Genomic DNA, 19,825 nt, shown 5'->3' with positions numbered 1-19,825 from the left:
CAACAGTCAGGTGAGCTGCACAGTGCAGTGGGTCTGTGTGCACCCCTTGGGGTGGAAAATCTAAATAAAAGTAAAGCAGATGCCCTTAAAACCACCACCACCTTCTTTACTTATTGCAATAAATAAACACCAGCTCAGGTAGATCCTGTTTCCAGAATTCAGCAGCAAGTGAGTGAGCCCAGGTGGGCAAGGAGGCCAAGGGCACGTGGTTGGTACAGGCACGGTGTGGCCACAGGAGCAGGGCAGTGCCTGTCCCCTGTGCTGGCACTGCTGAGGCACCTCCAGCCCTGGGGACAGCGCTGGGCCCCTCAAGGGAAGGGAACAGAGCTGGGGAAGGGTCTGGAGAATCCCTGAGGGAGCTGGGAAGGGAATGGAGAATCCCTGAGGAGCTGGGAAGGGAATGGAGAATCCCTGAGGAGCCGGGAAGGGGCTGCAGAATCCCTGAGGAGCTGGGAAGGGAATGGAGAATCCCTGAGGGAGCTGGGCAGGGGCTGCAGAATCCCTGAGGAGCTGGGCAGGGGCTGCAGAATCCCTGAGGAGCTGGGCAGGGGCTGCAGAATCCCTGAGGAGCTGGGCAGGGGCTGCAGAATCCCTGAGGAGCTGGGCAGGGGCTGCAGAATCCCTGAGGAGCTGGGCAGGGGCTGCAGAATCCCTGAGGAGCTGGGCAGGGCTCACCTGGAGCAAAGGAGGCTCAGGGGCCCTTGTGGCTCTGCACAGCTCCTGCCAGGAGGGCACAGCCAGGGGGGTCGGGCTCTGCTCCAGGGAACAGGGACAGGAGGAGAGAAAATGACCCCAAATTGCACCAGGGGAGGTTTAGATTGGATAATAAAGAAAATCTCTTCATGGAAAGGATTGTCCAGACCCCACCAGTCCCTTCTCTCTCTGAGGGTTAGGCTGCCTCTGTTTGGTATAGGACACACAGGACTCCAATCCTTACACCAGGGAAAAGTTGCTCCTCCAACTCAGAAGACACAAAATTCATCTCTCTGTGAGAGCTACACACAAAATCCACCAGGATAAACAGATTTAAACAGGTTTTATTCATAAACTGTTTGGGGAAAGGAGATTTACTGATATACAAAAAGTCAAGAAATGAACTGACTTTCTTCTGTTTGTGAATCCCTTCAGGCATGTTTATAAATTCCCACCATAATTGCTAAGAGAACAACACATCTCCACACATTTTTACTGAGCCTGGGCTGTAATGAACATTGCATTTCAGAATTGTACAGAAAACACACTCCTGTAGCCAACTTGCAACTAGCATTCCCAAAATTACTAGCTACATGCTACACAAACACCTTACAATGATAATCAAGAGGTACATTATTTCTCTCCTTTTTTTTTTTTTATGCATTAACCCAGTAGGATGTGTACAATCAAATCACAAATTCTATGGTTAATTTACACAGGTTTGTAGTCAAGCTTGGACTCCAGCTTCTTGGAATCAGCCACTTTCCTGACAGCTTTCATGAAATCTTCCTGAACTACGAAGTCATGATCAGCACGGATCGCAAACATCCCTGGGAGGAGGATTGAACAGTGTGAGGAGACACAACATGAAGTTTCACTCAAATTCAAATGAAAACTGATCCAGGTTACACTATCTACATGACATTCCCATATCTTGGATGTTGGGAAGAGGAGGGAATTCACCTTTCTGAACTATGGGAGTGGTAAAAAGAAAACTTGTTTAAACTCTGAGTGTGCATTTTCTCAGCTTGCCCGTGCAGGCAAACCCCAAATGCACAAAAAGCATAAAATAACATCAGCTCTGCAGGCACATGGGTACCAAGAACCCTGAATTCTCTCCAAAAAGGAGAAAAAATGGGTTCAATCCCTGTTTCTGGAATGCATCTGGTTCTAATGAGACAGTGGGACACATCAGGATCAGCCAACAAGTGGCTGGCTCAGATCAGCTCAAGTGAAATGTTCCAGCAGAACATTTCTGAGCTGCTGGGTTTAATCCACAGAGGAACAGCTCCAAGATTGAGCATGATCCAAGATTTAGCAGATCCCAATGAAGAGTTAAGGAATTACCTGCTTCAGTACAGACGTTTCTCAAGTCTGCTCCGTTGAAGCCGTCTGAAAGCTTCACGATTGCTTCATAATCTGTGCACAAAACAGCAGCACCCGTCAGGAATAAATCACCCTGCCCCTAGGGATGCCAATAAAATACACATCCAGCTACCAAACTTGGGTTTCAGTGCAAACAGAGCTGCCCACTGGGCTGATAAATTAACTGGAATCAGCAGCTGTATCAGCCCTTCCATTAAAACAGGAATGTGTGGCAGCCAAAAGCTCATGTTATATAATTAATCCCCAAAGTTACCAACTTGTGGTTACAGAATCAACATGAAGTGCAAAAGCTCCATCAAGACAATGTTCTTATCACTGAAATGCTGTAAAAGCCCAGAAAGCTTCTCTCCAAGTGGTCATAACTCAGTCCCTTTCCACTGCCAACACTCCACCTACTAAAGGCACTTAGTATCTTAATATATTAAGCCTGATGTTTTATGCACATATATTTACTAAGAGAGTGGCCATGGTTATAATTCAGTGGAAATCAATTTCTAAACCACTGCTGAGCCTCCAGCAAGTTCTGATTTTTGCAAGGCTGCTTTTTACAATTATTAACTCCCTGGAAAACTTTTCAGTTTCCTTTCTGTATAAAATTCAAAACATTTGAATTCAATGTTTTTATCTCAAGAATCCTAAAGCTCCTAAAGAGGAGTAATTCTTCAGCTGTATTTTAATTTCATGTAGTATAATGTCAAATAAAAAATTTATTTTCATAATTGGAAAGTTAAAAAATGTAAGTGAAGGGAATGAACCAGGTTGAACAGTGCAAGGTTTGTGAGTTTAGGGTTTTCAGCAGACACCAGGATTGAAGCAGGAGAATCTCATGCTGGAACCTGAGTAAATCCTTCTCTTTGGATTTTAATCCAATTTCCACCTCACCCTGCTGCTAAGTTCAGGCCTTCCTTGTGCATTATCAAAGCTGACCATCACGGTCTTTCCACATCACCTGCAGGAATTCAGCAAGGACCTGACACCTCAGCTTGCTGAATGGCAGAAGGAATGATCCCACTGCAGTGCCAAAGACACGAGAACAGGATGAAGGAGAACATTCCAGAGTCCCACAATGGTTTGGGCTGGAAGAGACCTTCAAGACCATCTCATTCCAACCCCTGCCACGGCCAGGGGCACCTTTCACTTTCTCCAAGCCTCATCCAGCCTGGCCAGGAACACTTCCAGGGATGCAGGGGCAGCCACAGCTTCTCTGGGAAAACTGAGCCAGGGCCTCCCTGTCCTCACAGGGAAGAGTTTTTTCCCACTACCCCATCTCTCCCTGCCCTCTGGCATGGGAAGCCATTCCCCCTCATGCTGTCACTCCATGCTTTTTAAGAAGTTTCTCTCCAAGAACTTTACCTCAGGCTCATGATTTGCTCTGGAGCTCCTTCTCTCCTGAGCCTGCAGCCACGTGCAGCTTTAAGCCAGCAGTGCTGCTAAGAAAAGCAGTGGCCAGGCCTGGCCCTCCCCCAGCTCCCTGCTGCTGTCCCTGAGCTGCAGCTGTTGATGCAGCCAGATGGTGCCTGGGATCAGCTCCAGGGGCTGCAGAATCGCCGCTGTCAGCACACAGGGGGTGGGGGTGGCCCTGCTGCACTCCCAGGCAGCCAGCCCTGCTTTAAAGGCAGAGCCCAGCCCCAGCTCCTCCAGAGAGCTGCACTCCCAGGCAGCCAGCCCTGCTTTAAAAGGCAGAGCCCAGCCCCAGCTCCTCCAGAGAGCTGCACTCCCAGGCAGCCAGAGCTGCTTTAAAGGCAGAGCCCAGCCCCAGCTCCTCCAGGAGAGCTGGAGGAATCACTGTGAAAGCAGCACTCTGGGCAGCTCAGAGTGACACAGACCTTAAATAAACCCTCCCCATTTTATCCCATTATTCTCCCCTTACATTCCTGAGAGAATGCTCCACACCACTACCAGACAAGTTTTGCTTATGCCATCTCCAAACTCCAAGGTTTCTCCCTGACTTTTAAAGATTGCTGCTTTCAGACTCTCTCATTAGCAATATTTCTTTCATTGAGGGTGAATGAAAACACTCTTTACTTGCACTAAGCCATTCCATTAGAAACAGGAAACTCCCTGATGAGAACCTTGTTGATTTTCCAGTTTCCAGCTGGGCTCAAGGGTTTATATTCAGTTTTTCCTTTTCAAAGACTTAACAACAGTTTAATCAGGATGCATTTAAAAAATAAACCAAGCAGAATTCCAAGAGGGGAAGTTGTGTGGGCAGTGTAAAGGTGGGAATACAGTCAGAATCACTGTAACAACTCACCCTCTTCCCATCCCTACCAACAGCAGCAGCAATGACACCCAGGGAACTTCTACTCACCTATCTCACCATGTTTAGTGATAGGACCTGCATGAATCTTCAAAATATCTAATCTGGCTTGTTCATTTGGTAGGTCGATATCTAGAAAGAATGAGAGCTTCAGTCAAAGCAGAACCCCCCAGTTCCCAGGGGTTCCATCCTCCCTGCAGCCACTGGCAACACAAACTCACGGATTTTTCTGTCCAGCCTTCCGGGCCGCAGCAGGGCAGGGTCCAGGGTGTCAGGTCTGTTGGTAGCCATGATCATTTTAACTCTGTGCAGAGTGTCAAATCCATCCATCTGATTCAACAACTAACAGGGAACAGAATTCTGGTTTTAAACAGCCCCAAATCTTCCCAGTCTGATTTGTTTTCCTGCCTAAGTATTCTTCACCAAGATGAAAAGCTCTGAAGTAAAAAAAGAATCCTACAAGGCCTTGAGCTCTCTGAATATTCCATCCCAAGCAATGAAGAGCTTTGCCCACAGAAAAGGACATTGAGCAAAGCCGAGCTCCAAACGTGAAACACTTGACTAAAACAATGAGGCAAAGAAAATACTGCAAGGACTGAAGGAGCCAATGGCTGCCTGACACATTTGGATTGTAGTGCACCAAGGCCAGGACATTCCAATTAGACTTGAAGAACAGCCTCTGGAATACTAATCCACACACAGGAAGGCATTTAATTGTGAACACTCAAAGCACTTGCTCTTTGATCACAGTGATTTAATTCTCTATGGAAGGCAGACACATTCTTTTGAACCAGGCAAACTGTTTGCAAACACAGGCTAAGCAAGGTTCCCATTAGCTTCAGAATTTCTAATTGTCACCAGTGGTTTTAATATTCTCTTCACACAACCCAGTTTATCAAAGCAATGAATACAGAAACAAAGAAATACAAGTGCTCCTCCTAGCTTTGAAAATCCAACTGCAACTGTTCAAAAATGTTACAGACTAAAAGAGACAGAAAGGGGGATTCTGCAAACCTTCAAACATGCAGGGAGCAGCAGTAAGCAAAAGAAGATACCCCAAATAATTTCAGCAATTTAAAATATTCAATTAGTCTCCACATTGAACTCATGGCTGAGTTACCAGGATGTGCAGCTGCCTTTTGTAAAAGCAGCACTTAGTTCACTTCTAGTTTACTAACCTAGAAAAGGCTCTGCAAAGCCAGATCCCAGGTAACAATTCCCACCTGTGCTGTCATTTAATGTGGCTGTGCAGCCACAGTCAGGAATTGACACTCACCTCCATCAGAGTCCTCTGAATTTCTCTATCAGCTGATGTGCCCTCGGAAAAGCGGCGCCCACCTGCAGCACACCAAACCCATCAGTTCTGCTACTTGACTTTTGCCCTTTAAATGGGGGGAATTGGCTTTACAGCTGACTCCAGCCTTAAAAGGAGAGCCCAGGCACCCCCCAGGCCAGGAGCCTTACCAATAGCATCGATCTCATCCATGAAAATGATGCAGGGCTGGTGATCTCTGGCATAATTGAACATCTCTCTGATCAGCCGAGCGCTCTCGCCGATGTATTTGTCCACTATGGAACTGGACACCACCTTGGGAAGGACACACGAGGATGAGGAGGATGAAGAGCAAACAGAGCCCAAGGGGGTGGGGGCAGAGCCATTACACACCTTGAGGAAGTTGCAATCCAGCTGGCTGGCAACTGCTCTGGCCAAAAGGGTTTTTCCTGTGCCTGGATAGACGAGAGATTGAAGCTGTTTAATTAGTGACTCAACAATGCCTGCCAGTGACTTAGAGAGGAGGGGAAAAAGGGAAAGGGGAAGGAAAGGGGAAAGAAAGGGAAAGGGAAAAGAAAGGGAAAGGGGAAAAAAAGGGAAAGGGAAGAAAGAGGGAAAAAAGGGAAAGGGGGAAAAAAGGGAAAGGGGGAAAAAGGGAAAGGGGAGAAAAAAGGAAAAGGGAAGAAAGGAAAGGGGAAAAAGGGAAAGGGGTAAAAAAGGGAAAGGGAAGAAGGGAAAGGGGGAAAAAAGGGAAAGGGGGAAAAAAGGGAAAGGGGGAAAAAAGGGAAAGGGGGAAAAAAGGGAAAGGGGGAAAAAAGGGAAAGGGGAGAAAAAGGGAAAGGGGGGAAAAGGGAAAGGGGAGAAAAAGGGAAAGGGGGGGAAGGGAAGGGGAAAGGAAGAGGGAGAAAAAAGGAGAAAGGAAAAGAAAAAGGAAAAATGGAAAGGAAAATGAAAAAAAAGGAAAAAAGGGAAAGAAAAAAGGGAAAGGAAAGACCAAAGATGAGATGAGAGAGAAGAGAGAGAGGAGAGAGAGAGAAGAGAGAAAGAAGAGAGAAGAGAGAGAGGAGAAAGGAAAAAGAGGGAAAGGAAAAATGAAAAAAGATAAAGGAAAAAGAGAAGAAAGAAGATAGAAAAATGAAAAAGAAAAAAGGAAAGGAAAAACTAAAAAGGGAAAGAAGGAGAAACAAAGAGGGCTCTTGCCAGTCTGAAAACAACAAGCAAACACTTGCTGCCCTTTGCAGAGACTCACCAGGGGGGCCGTAGAGCAGGCAGCCTTTGGGAGGGATAATTCCCACACGCTGGAACAATTCTGGGTTTGTCAGTGGCAGTTCAATGACCTGTGAAGGGACACAGCAACCTGAGCCTCTGAGGTTTAAAACCGTTAATGATGCATATGCCAGCCTGTTTTTTACCTAGCTGCATTATTTATTGGCAGCATTTTTGTGTGAGAAACAGTTTAATAAAAAAATGTGAGAGATCCTATGGATCAATCCATTCCCTTGCCTTGGCTCTGCAATTGCTGCTTCCTCTCAATGCTCTTTGCTCAAATCACATCCCTACTGTCCTAATTCCATTTCCCAGAGCAATCCTGACAGTTTTTGAGCAAAATTCCAGTCTGCTTTGCTGACCCTGCCACTTCAACTTCAAGGCACTCCCACAGCCTAAAGGGTCCTGGATCCTTTAAACCCTCTTCTCTAAAGGATCATCTTCACTTTATTCCAAGCACTTGCAATGAAACATGAAAAGCACTGATCTGAGAGGACCCTTGAACAGCCCCGAGGTGGTTTTGCCCTGCAGAGCTTCCCTGAGACCATGGACAGGATCTGATGGGGGTTTGGGGCACTGGTACCTCCCGTAACTCTCGGATTTGCTCCGACAGGCCTCCGATCTCGGAGTAGGAAACATCTCCTGGGTCCTCGTGAGACATGTTGTACACCAGTGGATCCACCTCCCTGGGCAGGTATCTGGAAAACAAGAGTTCAGAGGAGATCTTTTCATTGTGTAGACACATTTATACATTCATAAAGTTATTCCCATGAATTGTACAGCAATACGATTATTATTTCTTCTCTTCCCACCTCATGTGCTGAAAAAAACAGAAAAAACCCCAAACCTAGCAAACCTTTTAAAGATTTAAACCACATCCTAAAACATGGCTGAAAATACTGTAATTATTTTTCTAAAGAACAACCAATTACTTTTTAAATCATTTAAAACAGACACACAAGTCTTCCCTCAAAATAACTATCCTTACTTAAGCATTGCTTTGCAGAAAATGTTTACAAAATATTACAAAAGTGATAATTCAAGCCCTTGTGTAATGTTTTCCCCTCTTTTTATTACAAGAAGAGCAGAATCTTACCTCATAATAGTCAGAGTGGTCATGTCCAGAGCAACTCTTGTCCCTGGCTTCAGCTTGCTCTTGTCAAGCTAGTCCCAAAAAAAGGAATTCTGTTAGGACCCCACTCCAACACAATCCCTGATTTTAGCCAAAATCTTCACTGGAGTTTGCACTCCTTGCTCCATCACACACAAAAACAAGGCTACAGTGACACACCAAGCAGTCACTAACTTACCTGCACCTCTTTTAAAACAAAGGCTGTTTTCTAGTCCATCATTAATTTTTAATTTTACTGCTGTCAACCTGTGGGATCTAATCCTGCCCTCTGCTCCACACAGGAACAGCTGGTTCAGAATAACTAAACAACCCTCCCAAAAAGTTCAACATTTTCCTGTGTCACCATTTCCCCTCTTTGAAGTCAGCTGTTCAATTATTATCTTTCACCTTGGATGCCTCCTCTCCTGCCTCAGCAGTTTTTGTCTGCTTACTTCATTTTTATGGGATTTTTAAACACATTCCCACTCAATTTTGATGGAATTAAAAGAGGATTTTGACAACTCTTTTCCAGGACTGCTGGAAGTTTCCCATTGTCCCTGCTGGGAAATATATATAATTTATAAGGTCCCTTGCCATGAGGGTCCTTGACCCTCTGGAAGGATTTAGGATCAAGCTGTCCCCCTCCCTAACTGGAGTCACAACTAAGGCCTCTTTCCAGCTTCCTTATCCAAAGAACTTCATCACAGCTTGGAATTCTCTCTGATTCAACTCTGCCCAAGAGACTGAAGTTATTTTGCAGTGAGAAGAAAACAAAGAGAAACCACTTGACCTTCTCAGCTAATGCACTTGAGATAGGGAAGTGATTTTGCTCCCACTTAAACAGCCTTGCTCTCCTCCCTCCTGAGCAGCAGCAGCTCAGCCAGGAGGGCTTTGATCAAAAACTCGTCCTTCTAGTCCAGGAGAAACTGTTTGTCTTTGATATTTTGACATTTTGAAAACAATCAAGGGTTTTTTGTTTGGTTGTTTGGGGTTTTTTTTGAGCCTCTGGTAGCAAATCAAGGATCTTTTAAGATAAAAGAGTGTTTTTAGTGAAGAATAAACTCCAAAGTGCTGGTTCATCCAAGGACAACCAATCCCTTAGGATTCGGTTCTGTTTCAACACAAAACATCAAGATTACCTCACATGCCCCAGAGTGGAATTAATTTTACTTATGTCCCAAAATTCTGCAATGAACATCAGTTTCTCTCCAGAAAGAGGAAAAAAATAAAGATATGGATGAAGACAATGGCTTTAGGCAGACAGAGAGTAGGTTTAGATGGGATTTTGGGAAGGAATTCCTGGCTGTGAGGGTGGGCAGGCCCTGGCACAGGGTGCCCAGAGCAGCTGTGGCTGCCCCTGGATCCCTGGCAGTGCCCAAGGCCAGGCTGGACAGGGCTGGGAGCAGCCTGGGACGGTGGAAGGTGTCCCTGCCCATGGCAGGGGTGGGATGGGATCAACTTTGGTCCCTTCCAACCCAAACCATTCCATGATTAAGATATAGAGTGAAATGACATTAAATCTAAAACTCAGCAGTACGACAGCAACAGTCACAGCACAGCAACTGTGAAATTACACAATCAGTTTTCATAATAACTAATTTTCAGAGAGTCCAAAATCAGGCTGAAGGGCAGAGTTTTGACTCAATAAAAATCACAAAACACGTGCAAGGTCCTGGGAATGCTGTGGGTTGTTTTGTCTTCACCAGAAGTTACACTGCTACCACTACAAAGGGAGAGGGGAGCAGGGTAAAATAGTGGTGTGCACATTAAAGAAGGAAAAAAACCACTCCACTAAGGACCCAGTGGATGAAAAGCAATGTTAATATCCCACAGAAAGCAAATTTTTAATGAATATTCACAGAGATCAATTACCTGACGGCGACAGCCAACCACGTATCTTGGTCCATTTGTAGCCTTCACAATGACTGGAGAAAGAAAATTAGAGAAAAAACCCAAATTTACTCAATTTACCCTCTGAACTGTGATTCTGAATTAACCAGAATGCTTTTTGCCAATAATCTGATCACCAACACTTTAATTCTTTATTTCTCTGTAACTTTAACAAGATTTAAACTTTAAAAGATTATTATTTTGTGGCTGCCCCATCCCTGAAGTGTTCCATGCCAGGTTGGACAGGACTTGGAGCAGCCTGGGATAGTGGGAGGTTGGAATGAGATGTTCTTTAAGGTCTCTTCCAACCCAAATCATCCCATGGCTCCATGATTTTCACAATCTCAGAGAATATAAGAATTCAGTGTACTCACACTTCTCCTCTGTCAGCTGTTTAAGAACCTCACCAACAATCTGTAAAAGAGGAAATACAGCATCAGCCTCAAGGGAAATTAACACTGCAGGACTCAGACACCCTGAACCATCCCTGAGCCATCAATTCCTGCTTGTTTTACCTGCACTGTTCCCACTTTTCTGATGCTAAATAAAAATGGATCTAAGAGTTATATCAACAGGCAGCACTGGCTCGTTTCCCTCACGTACCTGCCCAACACTCTGCAAGGCCTTGAGATCATTTTCTGATTTCTCATACTGCTTGGTGAGTTCCTTCAGCTGTTCCCTTACTAGAAAAGGAAAGAAACACAGGATTTTGGTGACCTTCAACCCCACAAGAGCACAGGACCAGACCTTTTCCAACAGCAAAGCTGCAGGTAGAGTGAGACTGGGAAACCAGTAAGGACCCTTGAGATAATGTGGAGAAGGGAATGGAGCTGGGGAAGGGTTTGGAGCACCAGGAGAGGCTGAGGGAGCTGGGAAGGTGCTGCAGAATCCCTGAGGGAGCTGGGAAGGAGCTGCAGAATCCCTGAGGGAGCTGGGAAGGAGCTGCAGAATCCCTGAGGAGCTGGGCAGGGGCTGCAGAATCCCTGAGGAGCTGGGCAGGGGCTGCAGAATCCCTGAGGAGCTGGGCAGGGGCTGCAGAATCCCCGAGGGAGCCGGGAAGGGGCTGCAGAATCCCTGAGGAGCTGGGCAGGGGCTGCAGAATCCCTGAAGAGCTGGGCAGGGGCTGCAGAATCCCTGAGGAGCTGGGCAGGGGCTGCAGAATCCCTGAGGAGCTGGGCAGGGGCTGCAGAATCCCTGAGGAGCTGGGCAGGGGCTGCAGAATCCCTGAGGAGCTGGGCAGGGGCTCACCTGGAGCAAAGGAGGCTCAGGGGCCCTTGTGGCTCTGCACAGCTCCTGCCAGGAGGGCACAGCCGGGGGGTCGGGCTCTGCTCCAGGGAACAGGGACAGGACAAGGGGAAACAGCCACAAGCTGCTCCAGGGTAAGTTTAAATTGGATATTTGCAAGAGTCCGTGTCTATTTAGTGCAATACAACAGACATTAGGGAAAATTTCTTCCCAGAAAGGGTGGTCAGTCACTGGGGAAAGGCTGCCGAGGAAGACAGCGGAGTCTCCATCCCTGCAGGTGCCCAAGGAACGAGACTGGACGTGGCACTCAGTGCTCTGCTCCATTAACAAGGCGGTGACAGCCACAGGCTGGTGTCGCTGATCCCACAGATCTTTCCGAACCGAGATGACTCCGTGATTCCGTGACCCTCCGGAGACCTCCCAAGGGTACCGGGACCCAGCGGAGGCACCGGCAGCGCCCAGCCCCGTCCGCCCCCGGGCCGGGCCAGGCCCATGACGAAGCGCGGGCAGCGCCGCGGCCGCCGCGCTCCCTCTCGGGGCTCCTCGGGGCGCTCACAGACGCCCCCCCGCCATCCCCTCACGGCCCGCCGTGCCCGCGCTCACACTCCTTGAGGCGGCCGTCGATCTCCTTGTGCTCCAGCAGCTTCTTGCGGTAATCCTGCAGCGCCTTGTCCCTGGGGTCCGCCATGATGAGCAGCCGCCGCTCATAGGGAATGCCGGGAAGGGCCATGGCGGCGGCGCCGGCCCTCAGCGCCGCGCAGCGCCCCCTGCCGCCGCGGAGGACTGCGGCTATCGCGACAGGCGGCTGCTGTCGTGAGGCGCCGCGAGTGTCACGAGCAGCGGCTGCGATGGGACCGGGCTGTGCCAGGCTCAGAGCGTGGGGTCAAGGGCGGCCGCGGAGTGTGGGCAGGGGAGGTGCGGGGAGACCTCATGGCGCTCCAGCAGTCATGGAATGGTTTGGGTTGGAAGGGACCCCGAAGTCCGTCCCATCTCCTGCTGTGGGCAGTTTGTGGGGCGTTCCTGATACAAACGAGAGCAGGCTCCCGGTACTAAAGTGATTTCAGTATTTATTATGAAAAAAGAAAGGCATAAAGCAAGGGGGCCCGGGCCAAGCAGGAGCGTTCCCTCAAGGATGGAGCAGCGCTGGCGCTGCTCAGCAGCGATGGTACCGATGATGTCCTCGATGTCCTAGCACAATTCAGTGGGTCAAAAGCCCCTTTTTATCCCGTTTTTTGTCCCTTTGGATTGGTTTCTTTTTAGATCCTTCATTTAAGGCGCTTGATTGCCCATTACAGTTCTGTCCAGGCTGGCTCGTGCTGCGCTTTACTGAGCTGTGCTATGGTACCTTGAGTACCTGATTTCTCATAACTCCCCTTTTAACCCCGTTTACAATATTATAACCAAATGAACAGTACGTGCTTAACCATCTATCAACTATCTTACAACAGTTTCTAAGCTATTTTTAACAATTCCCAAGGCAGACCAACAGCTGCTGTGGGCTGGATATTGGCACCTTCTTCTCTGTCCCTTTGTAGCTGTAAATTCGTGGTGGAGACAAAACATCCCACAACACACTGGGGACATTGCATGTGTTTTATTATTTTTAACAACAAAAATTTGGATCTGATCTTCATCTGTCAGCCCATGGGGCTGGGGGGCTGCACCCCAAATTCCCCCAAAGAGTGGGGCCAGGAGCACTGCCAGCCCCATGTCCCTCCAGTGCCACTGTGTGACTGAAAAATTGCCAGGTAATATTGGCTTGTGCATTTATGTATTAGATTTTGCACGTTGTTAGTGATTATAAGTAAATAATAACAATAATAATAATAGTAGTAGTGGTAGTAGTAGTAGTAGTAGTAGTAGTGGTAGTAGTAGTAGTAATGTTAAAAGTATAAATTATAACTCTTTAGCTGCTTGTTAATATCAGTTTAATCTATCAGTTTAATCTATCAGTTTAAGGATGCACAACTATTGCTCACAGAAATAGTTGTGAAATATAATATCTATTAATATAATAGAACAGAAATATAATATTTATGTATCACTTATGGAAATAATGGTGTGATGAATGTATTGTACTATATGTGAAAAGGCTTTTGTGTAACTAAAACTGTGTAAGGCCATCCAGTAATCAACCTGTCCAGGTGATAACCATGGCACAAACCAGAGCAGAGAGTACCGTGTTAAATTTAATTTAATTTAATACTAAATCGTTATCAGAGGATGTGAAACAGCAGCATGGAGACACAAGAAGAAATGAAACACATTGACCTGACACACAGGATATCCGTGCAGATGACCCGGAGTGTGAAGAAGTCAAACAAAGGAGTTCCCAAAGCATCAGAAAGTCAGAAAGAATGTTTGAATAATGCATGAGACACGTGAATATTCATGTACCTCAGCACGTAACAGGATAAAGGTAACACTGGCTGTACACACCGGAGTGTTCTTTGGCTGTTGGCCAGGAGCACACCAGCACTGGAAATCTTGTCCTTTTAGCATGCAAGAAATAGAACTGTAGAAAATTTTTAAACCTGATCGAAGGTTTTTATATAGTAAGTATTTGTATATAAATTTTAAGGTAAGAAATATTAATTTAGAAATGTTATGGAATAGGAGAGATATTGTTAAGATAGAAATAGAAAGAAGTTTTAAAGGACAACCTTACAAAAAAAATTAAGTACTTTAGAAAAACTGAACTATGAAAGATACATTGTATTAAGACCCACAAAAAGTAATGTTGAGTGATAAGCTTTAAAACATTTACAGTATGGTGTGGCCAAAGCTCATAAGTCATGAAATGCTTATAGTGTATTATAGAGTGTAATTAAGAAATATACACTACAATATATGTATAATATAACATACCATAATATAATATGTACATTATATACATGTATAATAATACACTTCTATTCTATTCTATTCTATTCTATTCTATTCTATTCTATTCTATTCTATTCTATTCTATTCTATTCTATTCTATTCTATTCTTATATATTTAGTAATAAATAGAATGGAATAGAATAGAATATGTCATAATATGTACATTATGATATACATATAATAATGCACACATATGATATATAATATATTACATATATTATATTATATTATATTATATTATATTATATTATATTATATTATATTATATTATATTATATTATATTATATTATATTATATTATATTATGTTGCTATATATAATATAATATAATATAAGTAGATTATATATACATATAATAATACACATATTATATATATTACATATAATATATATTACATATATTATATTATATATTACATTATTATATTATATTATATTATATTATATTATATTATATTATATTATATTATATATATAGTAATTAATTGAATGCAATATAATACACAATATGTACATTATATATACATATAATACACACATATATATTATGTACACTATATATAATATACTACATATATTATTATTTATATGTATATATAATATATATAATACATATAAACTAGATTAATATTTAATTAATTTTATTTTTATATTATTATTAATATAATATAATATAATATAATATAATATAATATAATATAATATAATATAATATAATATAATATAATATTATATTATATTATATTATATTATATTATATTATATTATATACAATATAATATAATATATACAATATAATAATTAATATAATATAATATAATATAATATAATATATACAATATAATATAGTATAGTATAATATGTATATTATAGTATAATTAAGAAATAAATAGCTTCTGATTGTAATAGCGTGAATTATAACATCTGCATTATCTCACCCTTCAAACGAAACGACAAATAGAATAAAACTTTTTAAAACACCTTTGAGTAAAAAAAAAAAAAACCACCAAAACAAACAAAACAAAAAAAACCCAAACTGTAAACAACATCATCCGACTCTGTGCGTGTCCCGCAGTGTCCCGGGCCGGGCCGTGCCCTCGCTCCGTGCCCCGCTCGCTCCGTGCAGCTCCGCGCGTCGCCGCCGGGCCGCGCCCCGGGCGGGGCGGTGCGAGCGGGGCGGCCCCGCCGAGCCCCGGCCGAGCGCGCACGGAGATGGCGGCACCGAGCGGGAGCGTCCTGCCGGGGCTGCGGGCACGGCCCGTCCTGCCGGGGCTGCGGGCACGGCTCGTCCTGCCGGGGCTGCGGGCACGGCTCGTCCTGCTGGCGCTGCTGGCGCTGCCCCGCGCCGCCCGGCCCAGCTGCTTCTGCCAGGTGGGCACGCACGGCCCGGGCACGGTTGGCAGCGGGAGGGAGGCTGGGCGCGGGTTCGGTGGGCAGGTCGGGGGTGCCCGGCGTGCGGAGGGAGCGGAGCTGCTGGGGAGAGCGCGCAGGAGGGCTCCGAGATGCTCCGAGGGCTGCGGGAGCTTTGCTGGGTGGAAAGGCTGGGAGAGCTGGGGGTGTTCACCTGAAGGAGGCTCCAGGGAGAGCTCAAAGCCACTGGCAGGGCCTGAAGGGGCTCCAGGAGAGCTGCAGAGGGACTGGGGACAAGGGACGGAGGGACAGGACACAGGGAATGGCTCCCAGTGCCAGAGGGCAGGGATGGGTGGGAGATTGGGAAGGGAATCTTTCTGTGAGGGTGGGCAGGCCCTGGCACAGGGTGCCCAGAGCAGCTGTGGCTGCCCCTGGATCCCTGGCAGTGCCAAGGCCAGGCTGGACAGGACTTGGAGCACCCTGGGATGATGGAAGGTGTCCCAGGACTGGATAAGCTTTGAAGTCCTCTCTAACCCAAACCATTCCAGGCTTCTGTGGTTCTCTTCCATGCCACCTTAACTGTATTCTCTCCCTGCTCCCGTCGGTAGAGGGGAGTGCTCCAACTTGTTGAGCGTTTCTTCCCCAGCTGCCCAGGTGCCTCTCCTGGGATGTTTCAGGGATATCATTGCTATCCCTGGCAGCTGCTCCATCCCCTCTCCTGCCTTGCTGCTCTCCCAGCTCTGCTGTCCAGGATTCTCCTGCCACCCTGCCCTGCCATGCCCAGGTGGGAGCTGGGCTGCTCTGCTCCCTAAAACTCCCATGGGGTTAATTCCTCATGTTGTGTGCCAGGGGTGTCACTGGGCACTCAGTGCAGCTTCTGCTGAGGTGCAGAAATGGGAGAGCTGGGTACCAAGCCTGGATTTAAGGAAGAGATCACTCTGTAGTGTGTCAGTTCCTTCTGACAGCACTTTGCACAAGCAACGTGGCTGCCTCTGGATCCCTGGAAGTGCCCAAGGCCAGGTTCTTCTTCTGAACACATCTCTTCCATCCTACTCTGAGAGCAAATTAGTCCTTTATTCACTCTGAGGAACCACAAAAAAAAAAAAGTTTCTGCTCTACACGACCTGCTTGTAAGAATATTGCATCTGATTTCTTAGTGGCTATGATGTGACATGTTGGACAGGGCCTAGAGCACCCTGGGACAGTGGAAGGTGTCCCTGCCCATGGCGTGGTGTAACTTAAAATGATTTTTGAGGTCCTTTGCAACCTGAATAATTCCTGTGATAAGCACATTTGCAAGATCAAGGAGTGAGGATGTCACAATGTCTTCAGCCCTTTATTTTGTTGCCTTCAAAAACAGGAAGCTTTTGTAAAGGCTACTCTTGCTGTATTAAATTTCTAGTCCTTAAATGTGGGTCAGGAATTGAGAATGGGGAAAGAAAACAAATGGAATTACACTCTTGGCTTTGGCTTTGCCTTCTGGGGTGGCTCTTGACACTTTCAGCTTCCTGTGGAAATGGTAAATAAAAACTCTGCTGATAAAGAAGTGATAAAAGAAAAACATGCCTGTAGATTCTGGATCTCTGCAGGGTTTTTCCTTGATGCTTCCTGTAAGCAGAGAGGTTTGGATGTTGAGTCAGGAGTGTGGAATGGGATAAGGAGCTGTAACCACTGCTGAACTGGCATTCTGGCACGGCAGGCACTGCCAGGCTCTTTTCCTTGGGCTGGAGGAGCTGCTGTGCTGCTCTGGGCACTGCTGGCTTCTTGCAATGCACTTTGCATTCTGTGGGGCACCCTGGTTTTCCCTAAAATGTTTAGAGCAGGATTTTTTATTACCTTTAGGAAAAGGTGTCATGTAGGGCAGCATTTCTCAGCCTTTCCAACCACCAAACCTTTTAAATCACACCTGAGGGCTGCCTCATCTTTTGGTTAAAATTAATCTGCTGATCCACTTGGTCTGGTGGTTTTTATTTGCCACCAAAGAAAATACAGGGCCAGCCTGCAATGATCTGCTTTGCTCTGCTTTGTTTAGCTCCTTGCAGGCCTGGTACAGCTCTGGTTCCTCCTGTGAGCCATCTCCTGCTGCCTCATGAGGGGCAGAAGCCTCAGTGTGGGTGACTGGAGGAGCTGTGACGTGTCTGCCAGGGACAGGTGACAAGGTGACAAGGGCCACTTCTGGGAGTGCTGCTCCAGCAATATTCCAAGTGCTGACTCCAGCAGGCAGTGATTCTGGAATGGGTGTTGCTCTGCACCCAGGGCAATGCCTCACCTGCTTTTTGGCACTGTTATTTTACCTCCCTTCCTTAGAGACCAAGCAGCCCTGAAACCTTTATTAGAAACATCCATCTGTTGCTGCAAACACTGCTGTTTCAAATGCTGCTTTCTGCTTCCCAAGCTCTGATTAACATTCCAATATCAAAATCCCCTCAAATTTTACAGGCAGCTCATCCCCCCCTCGAGATATTCCTGTTTGCATCAGAGCTTTAGTCAGCCATGGCTGTCTCCTGTATATTCCTGGTAATTATTGTTCATTTGCTGTTTACAGGCTGATGCAGCTGCATTAAGGATGTGCTGCAGGTGTTTGGCAGAGGGGATTTTGTGAAGGTTTCCTGTCTGGCAGAGGGCTGGCTGCCTTTGGGAATGTTTCTGTGGGCAGGATGCTGTCATTAGGGGTGAGTGTGGCCGTGGAGAGTTTCCTCCCTGGCACCTGGGCAGGTTTTCAGGCTGTCCTTGTGTTCCTGTGGGGTTGGTGTTCACTCAGCAGCCTCTGGGGCAGGGATTCATTCCTAGCACAGCTCCCATTTCTCTGGCAAAGAGGAGCTCTGCTCTTCAGGAGGAGTTTCCAGGTGGAGAGAAGATCTTTGGGGGTACCTTCTGCCCCTCTGCTGTGCTCTGGTGAGATCCCTGCTGGAACAGTGTCCTGCTCTGTGTCCTTGCAGACAGGAGGGACATGGAGCTGGTGGAGTCCAGAGGAGGCCACCAAGATGATCAGGGCAGCTCTCCTGGGAGGAAAGGCTGGGAGAGTTTGGATTGTTCAGCCTGGAAAAGAAAACACTTCAGGGAGGTCTAATTGTGACCTTCCTGTACCTGAAGGGAGATGGAAAGAAGGAAAGATGGACAGAGAGGATTCACAAGGGATGGAGGAACAGGACACAGGGAATGGCTCCCAGTGCCAGAGGGCAGGGATGGATGGGAGATTGGGAATTGGGAATTCTTGCTGTGAGAGTTGTGAGGCCCTGGCTCAGTTTTCCCAGAGCAGCTGTGGCTGCCCCTGATCCCTGGCAGTGCCCCAGGCCAGGCTGGACAGGGCTTGGAGCAGCCTGGGATGGTGGGAGGTGTCCCTGCCATGGCAGGGGTGGAACTAAATGGTCTTTAGGCTCCCTTCCAACCCAAACCATTCTGGGGTGCTGTGACAGCCCTTCAGGCCCTGGTTTGACCCCATCCTGGGTCTCCCATGTGTGATTCACTTCTGTGTGAGTTCTGGGAAAGCGAGTCCTTGTTTTCTGGGCAGAAGATGGGGACAAACACCTGGAGTGGCAGATAAAGGTTCCAGGGCAGGTGCAGGAGTGGCTGTGCTCAGCTGGCTGCCAGCAACCTGCCCAAGTGCACTGGAAAAGATGAAAGGGAAATAATTTCATGGAATCATAGAAAAGGGACCCACAGGGATCATGGAAATCCAACTCCTTTGTGCCGGGAAACTTCTGCTGAGGGAGCAGGGAAGGCATCTGCTCACCATCAGCCTGGGACTTGTCCAGAGGAGCAGGCAGTGCCAGGGAAGTTGGTACAGGCTAAACCCAACCCCTCAGCCTCTGTGGCACTCCCTTCCCTGTGCCCTGTTGTGGCTGTGGTGGGGGGTGCAGGGAAAGTTCTCCTTTCCTGCCTGTAATGGGAGATGTAGGAAAAGTTCTCCTTCTTTCTTTCCTGCCTGTAATGGGAGATGCAGGGAAAAGTTCTCCTTCTTTCCTGCCTGATTTTGGTGGGAGATTCAGGGGAAAGTTCTCCTTCTTTCCAGCCTGGCTGTGGTGGGAGATGCAGGGAAAAGTTCTCCTTCTTTCCTGCCTGATTTTGGTGGGAGATTCAGGGAAAAGTTCTCCTTCTTTCCTGCCTGATTTTGGTGGGAGATTCAGGGGAAAGTTCTCCTTCTTTCCAGCCTGGCTGTGGTGGGAGATTCAGGGAGAAGTTCTCCTTCTTTCCTGCCTGATTTTGGTGGGAGATTCAGGGAAAAGTTCTCCTTTCCAGCCTGGCTGTGGTGTGGGACACAGCACAAGGAGATCCCAAAATCCACTGCTCAGGGGATGTTCCTGTGACCCTCAGAGCAGCAGAAGGAGGTGGGAGGAGCAGCATGGAGGGGAAGGAAGGTGGAGCAGAGGCCAAACCCAGGCATTGCACAGTCCCTGCTGTTGGTGTTCCCAGCACATGAGGTGGAGGTTGGATTCTGGGGTTGTGGCACCTCACCCTGGAGCTC

The 19,825-nt window shown here is 46.7% G+C and overlaps 2 protein-coding genes and 1 long non-coding RNA gene across 3 annotated transcripts in view; 2 read left to right on the top strand and 1 right to left on the bottom strand.

Annotated features, from left to right (window-relative positions):
• Positions 1–1,698, top strand: part of LOC134420008 (uncharacterized) — a 4,396-nt gene extending 2,698 nt beyond the window's left edge. Inside the window, exon 2 of the long non-coding RNA XR_010028220.1 lies at positions 1,413–1,698. This is a non-coding gene — a long non-coding RNA (uncharacterized LOC134420008). The remainder of the gene's footprint in view (positions 1–1,412) is intronic.
• PSMC6 (proteasome 26S subunit, ATPase 6) lies at positions 1,020–11,854 on the bottom strand. The gene is made up of 14 exons (XM_063159637.1): positions 11,728–11,854; positions 10,483–10,562; positions 10,254–10,293; positions 9,862–9,914; positions 7,975–8,042; positions 7,462–7,576; positions 6,862–6,949; positions 6,006–6,067; positions 5,804–5,927; positions 5,616–5,677; positions 4,561–4,681; positions 4,391–4,471; positions 2,041–2,112; positions 1,020–1,523 (listed from the first exon to the last, which is right to left on the bottom strand). Exons 1-14 carry the CDS (start codon positions 11,852–11,854, stop codon positions 1,405–1,407), a joined length of 1,212 nt encoding a protein of 403 aa, XP_063015707.1. The 3' UTR covers positions 1,020–1,404.
• Positions 11,853–19,825, top strand: part of ERO1A (endoplasmic reticulum oxidoreductase 1 alpha) — a 24,310-nt gene continuing 16,337 nt past the window's right edge. The window contains exons 1-3 of the mRNA XM_063159352.1: positions 11,853–11,937; positions 15,086–15,261; positions 15,304–15,381. Of these exons, the coding sequence (XP_063015422.1) occupies positions 11,853–11,937; positions 15,086–15,261; positions 15,304–15,381 (339 nt within the window). The remainder of the gene's footprint in view (positions 11,938–15,085; positions 15,262–15,303; positions 15,382–19,825) is intronic.

Source organism: Melospiza melodia, chromosome 6 (genome assembly GCF_035770615.1).
Source record: "Melospiza melodia melodia isolate bMelMel2 chromosome 6, bMelMel2.pri, whole genome shotgun sequence".
Taxonomy (NCBI): domain Eukaryota; kingdom Metazoa; phylum Chordata; class Aves; order Passeriformes; family Passerellidae; genus Melospiza; species Melospiza melodia.
Note: the sequence above shows the minus strand (reverse complement) of the source record. Positions and strands in the feature narration are given on the sequence as shown.

Coding starts and splice junctions, on each gene's coding strand:
- PSMC6 (XM_063159637.1), bottom strand. CDS start 11,854: ATGGCCCTTCCCGGCATTCCCTATGAGCGGCGGCTGCTCATCATGGCG. Junction 10,294..10,482: donor CCTTGCAGAGTGTTGGGCAG/GTACGTGAGGGA, acceptor CCTCTTTTACAG/ATTGTTGGTGAGGTTCTTAA. Junction 7,577..7,974: donor ACCACTCTGACTATTATGAG/GTAAGATTCTGC, acceptor CTTGTTTTCCAG/ATACCTGCCCAGGGAGGTGG.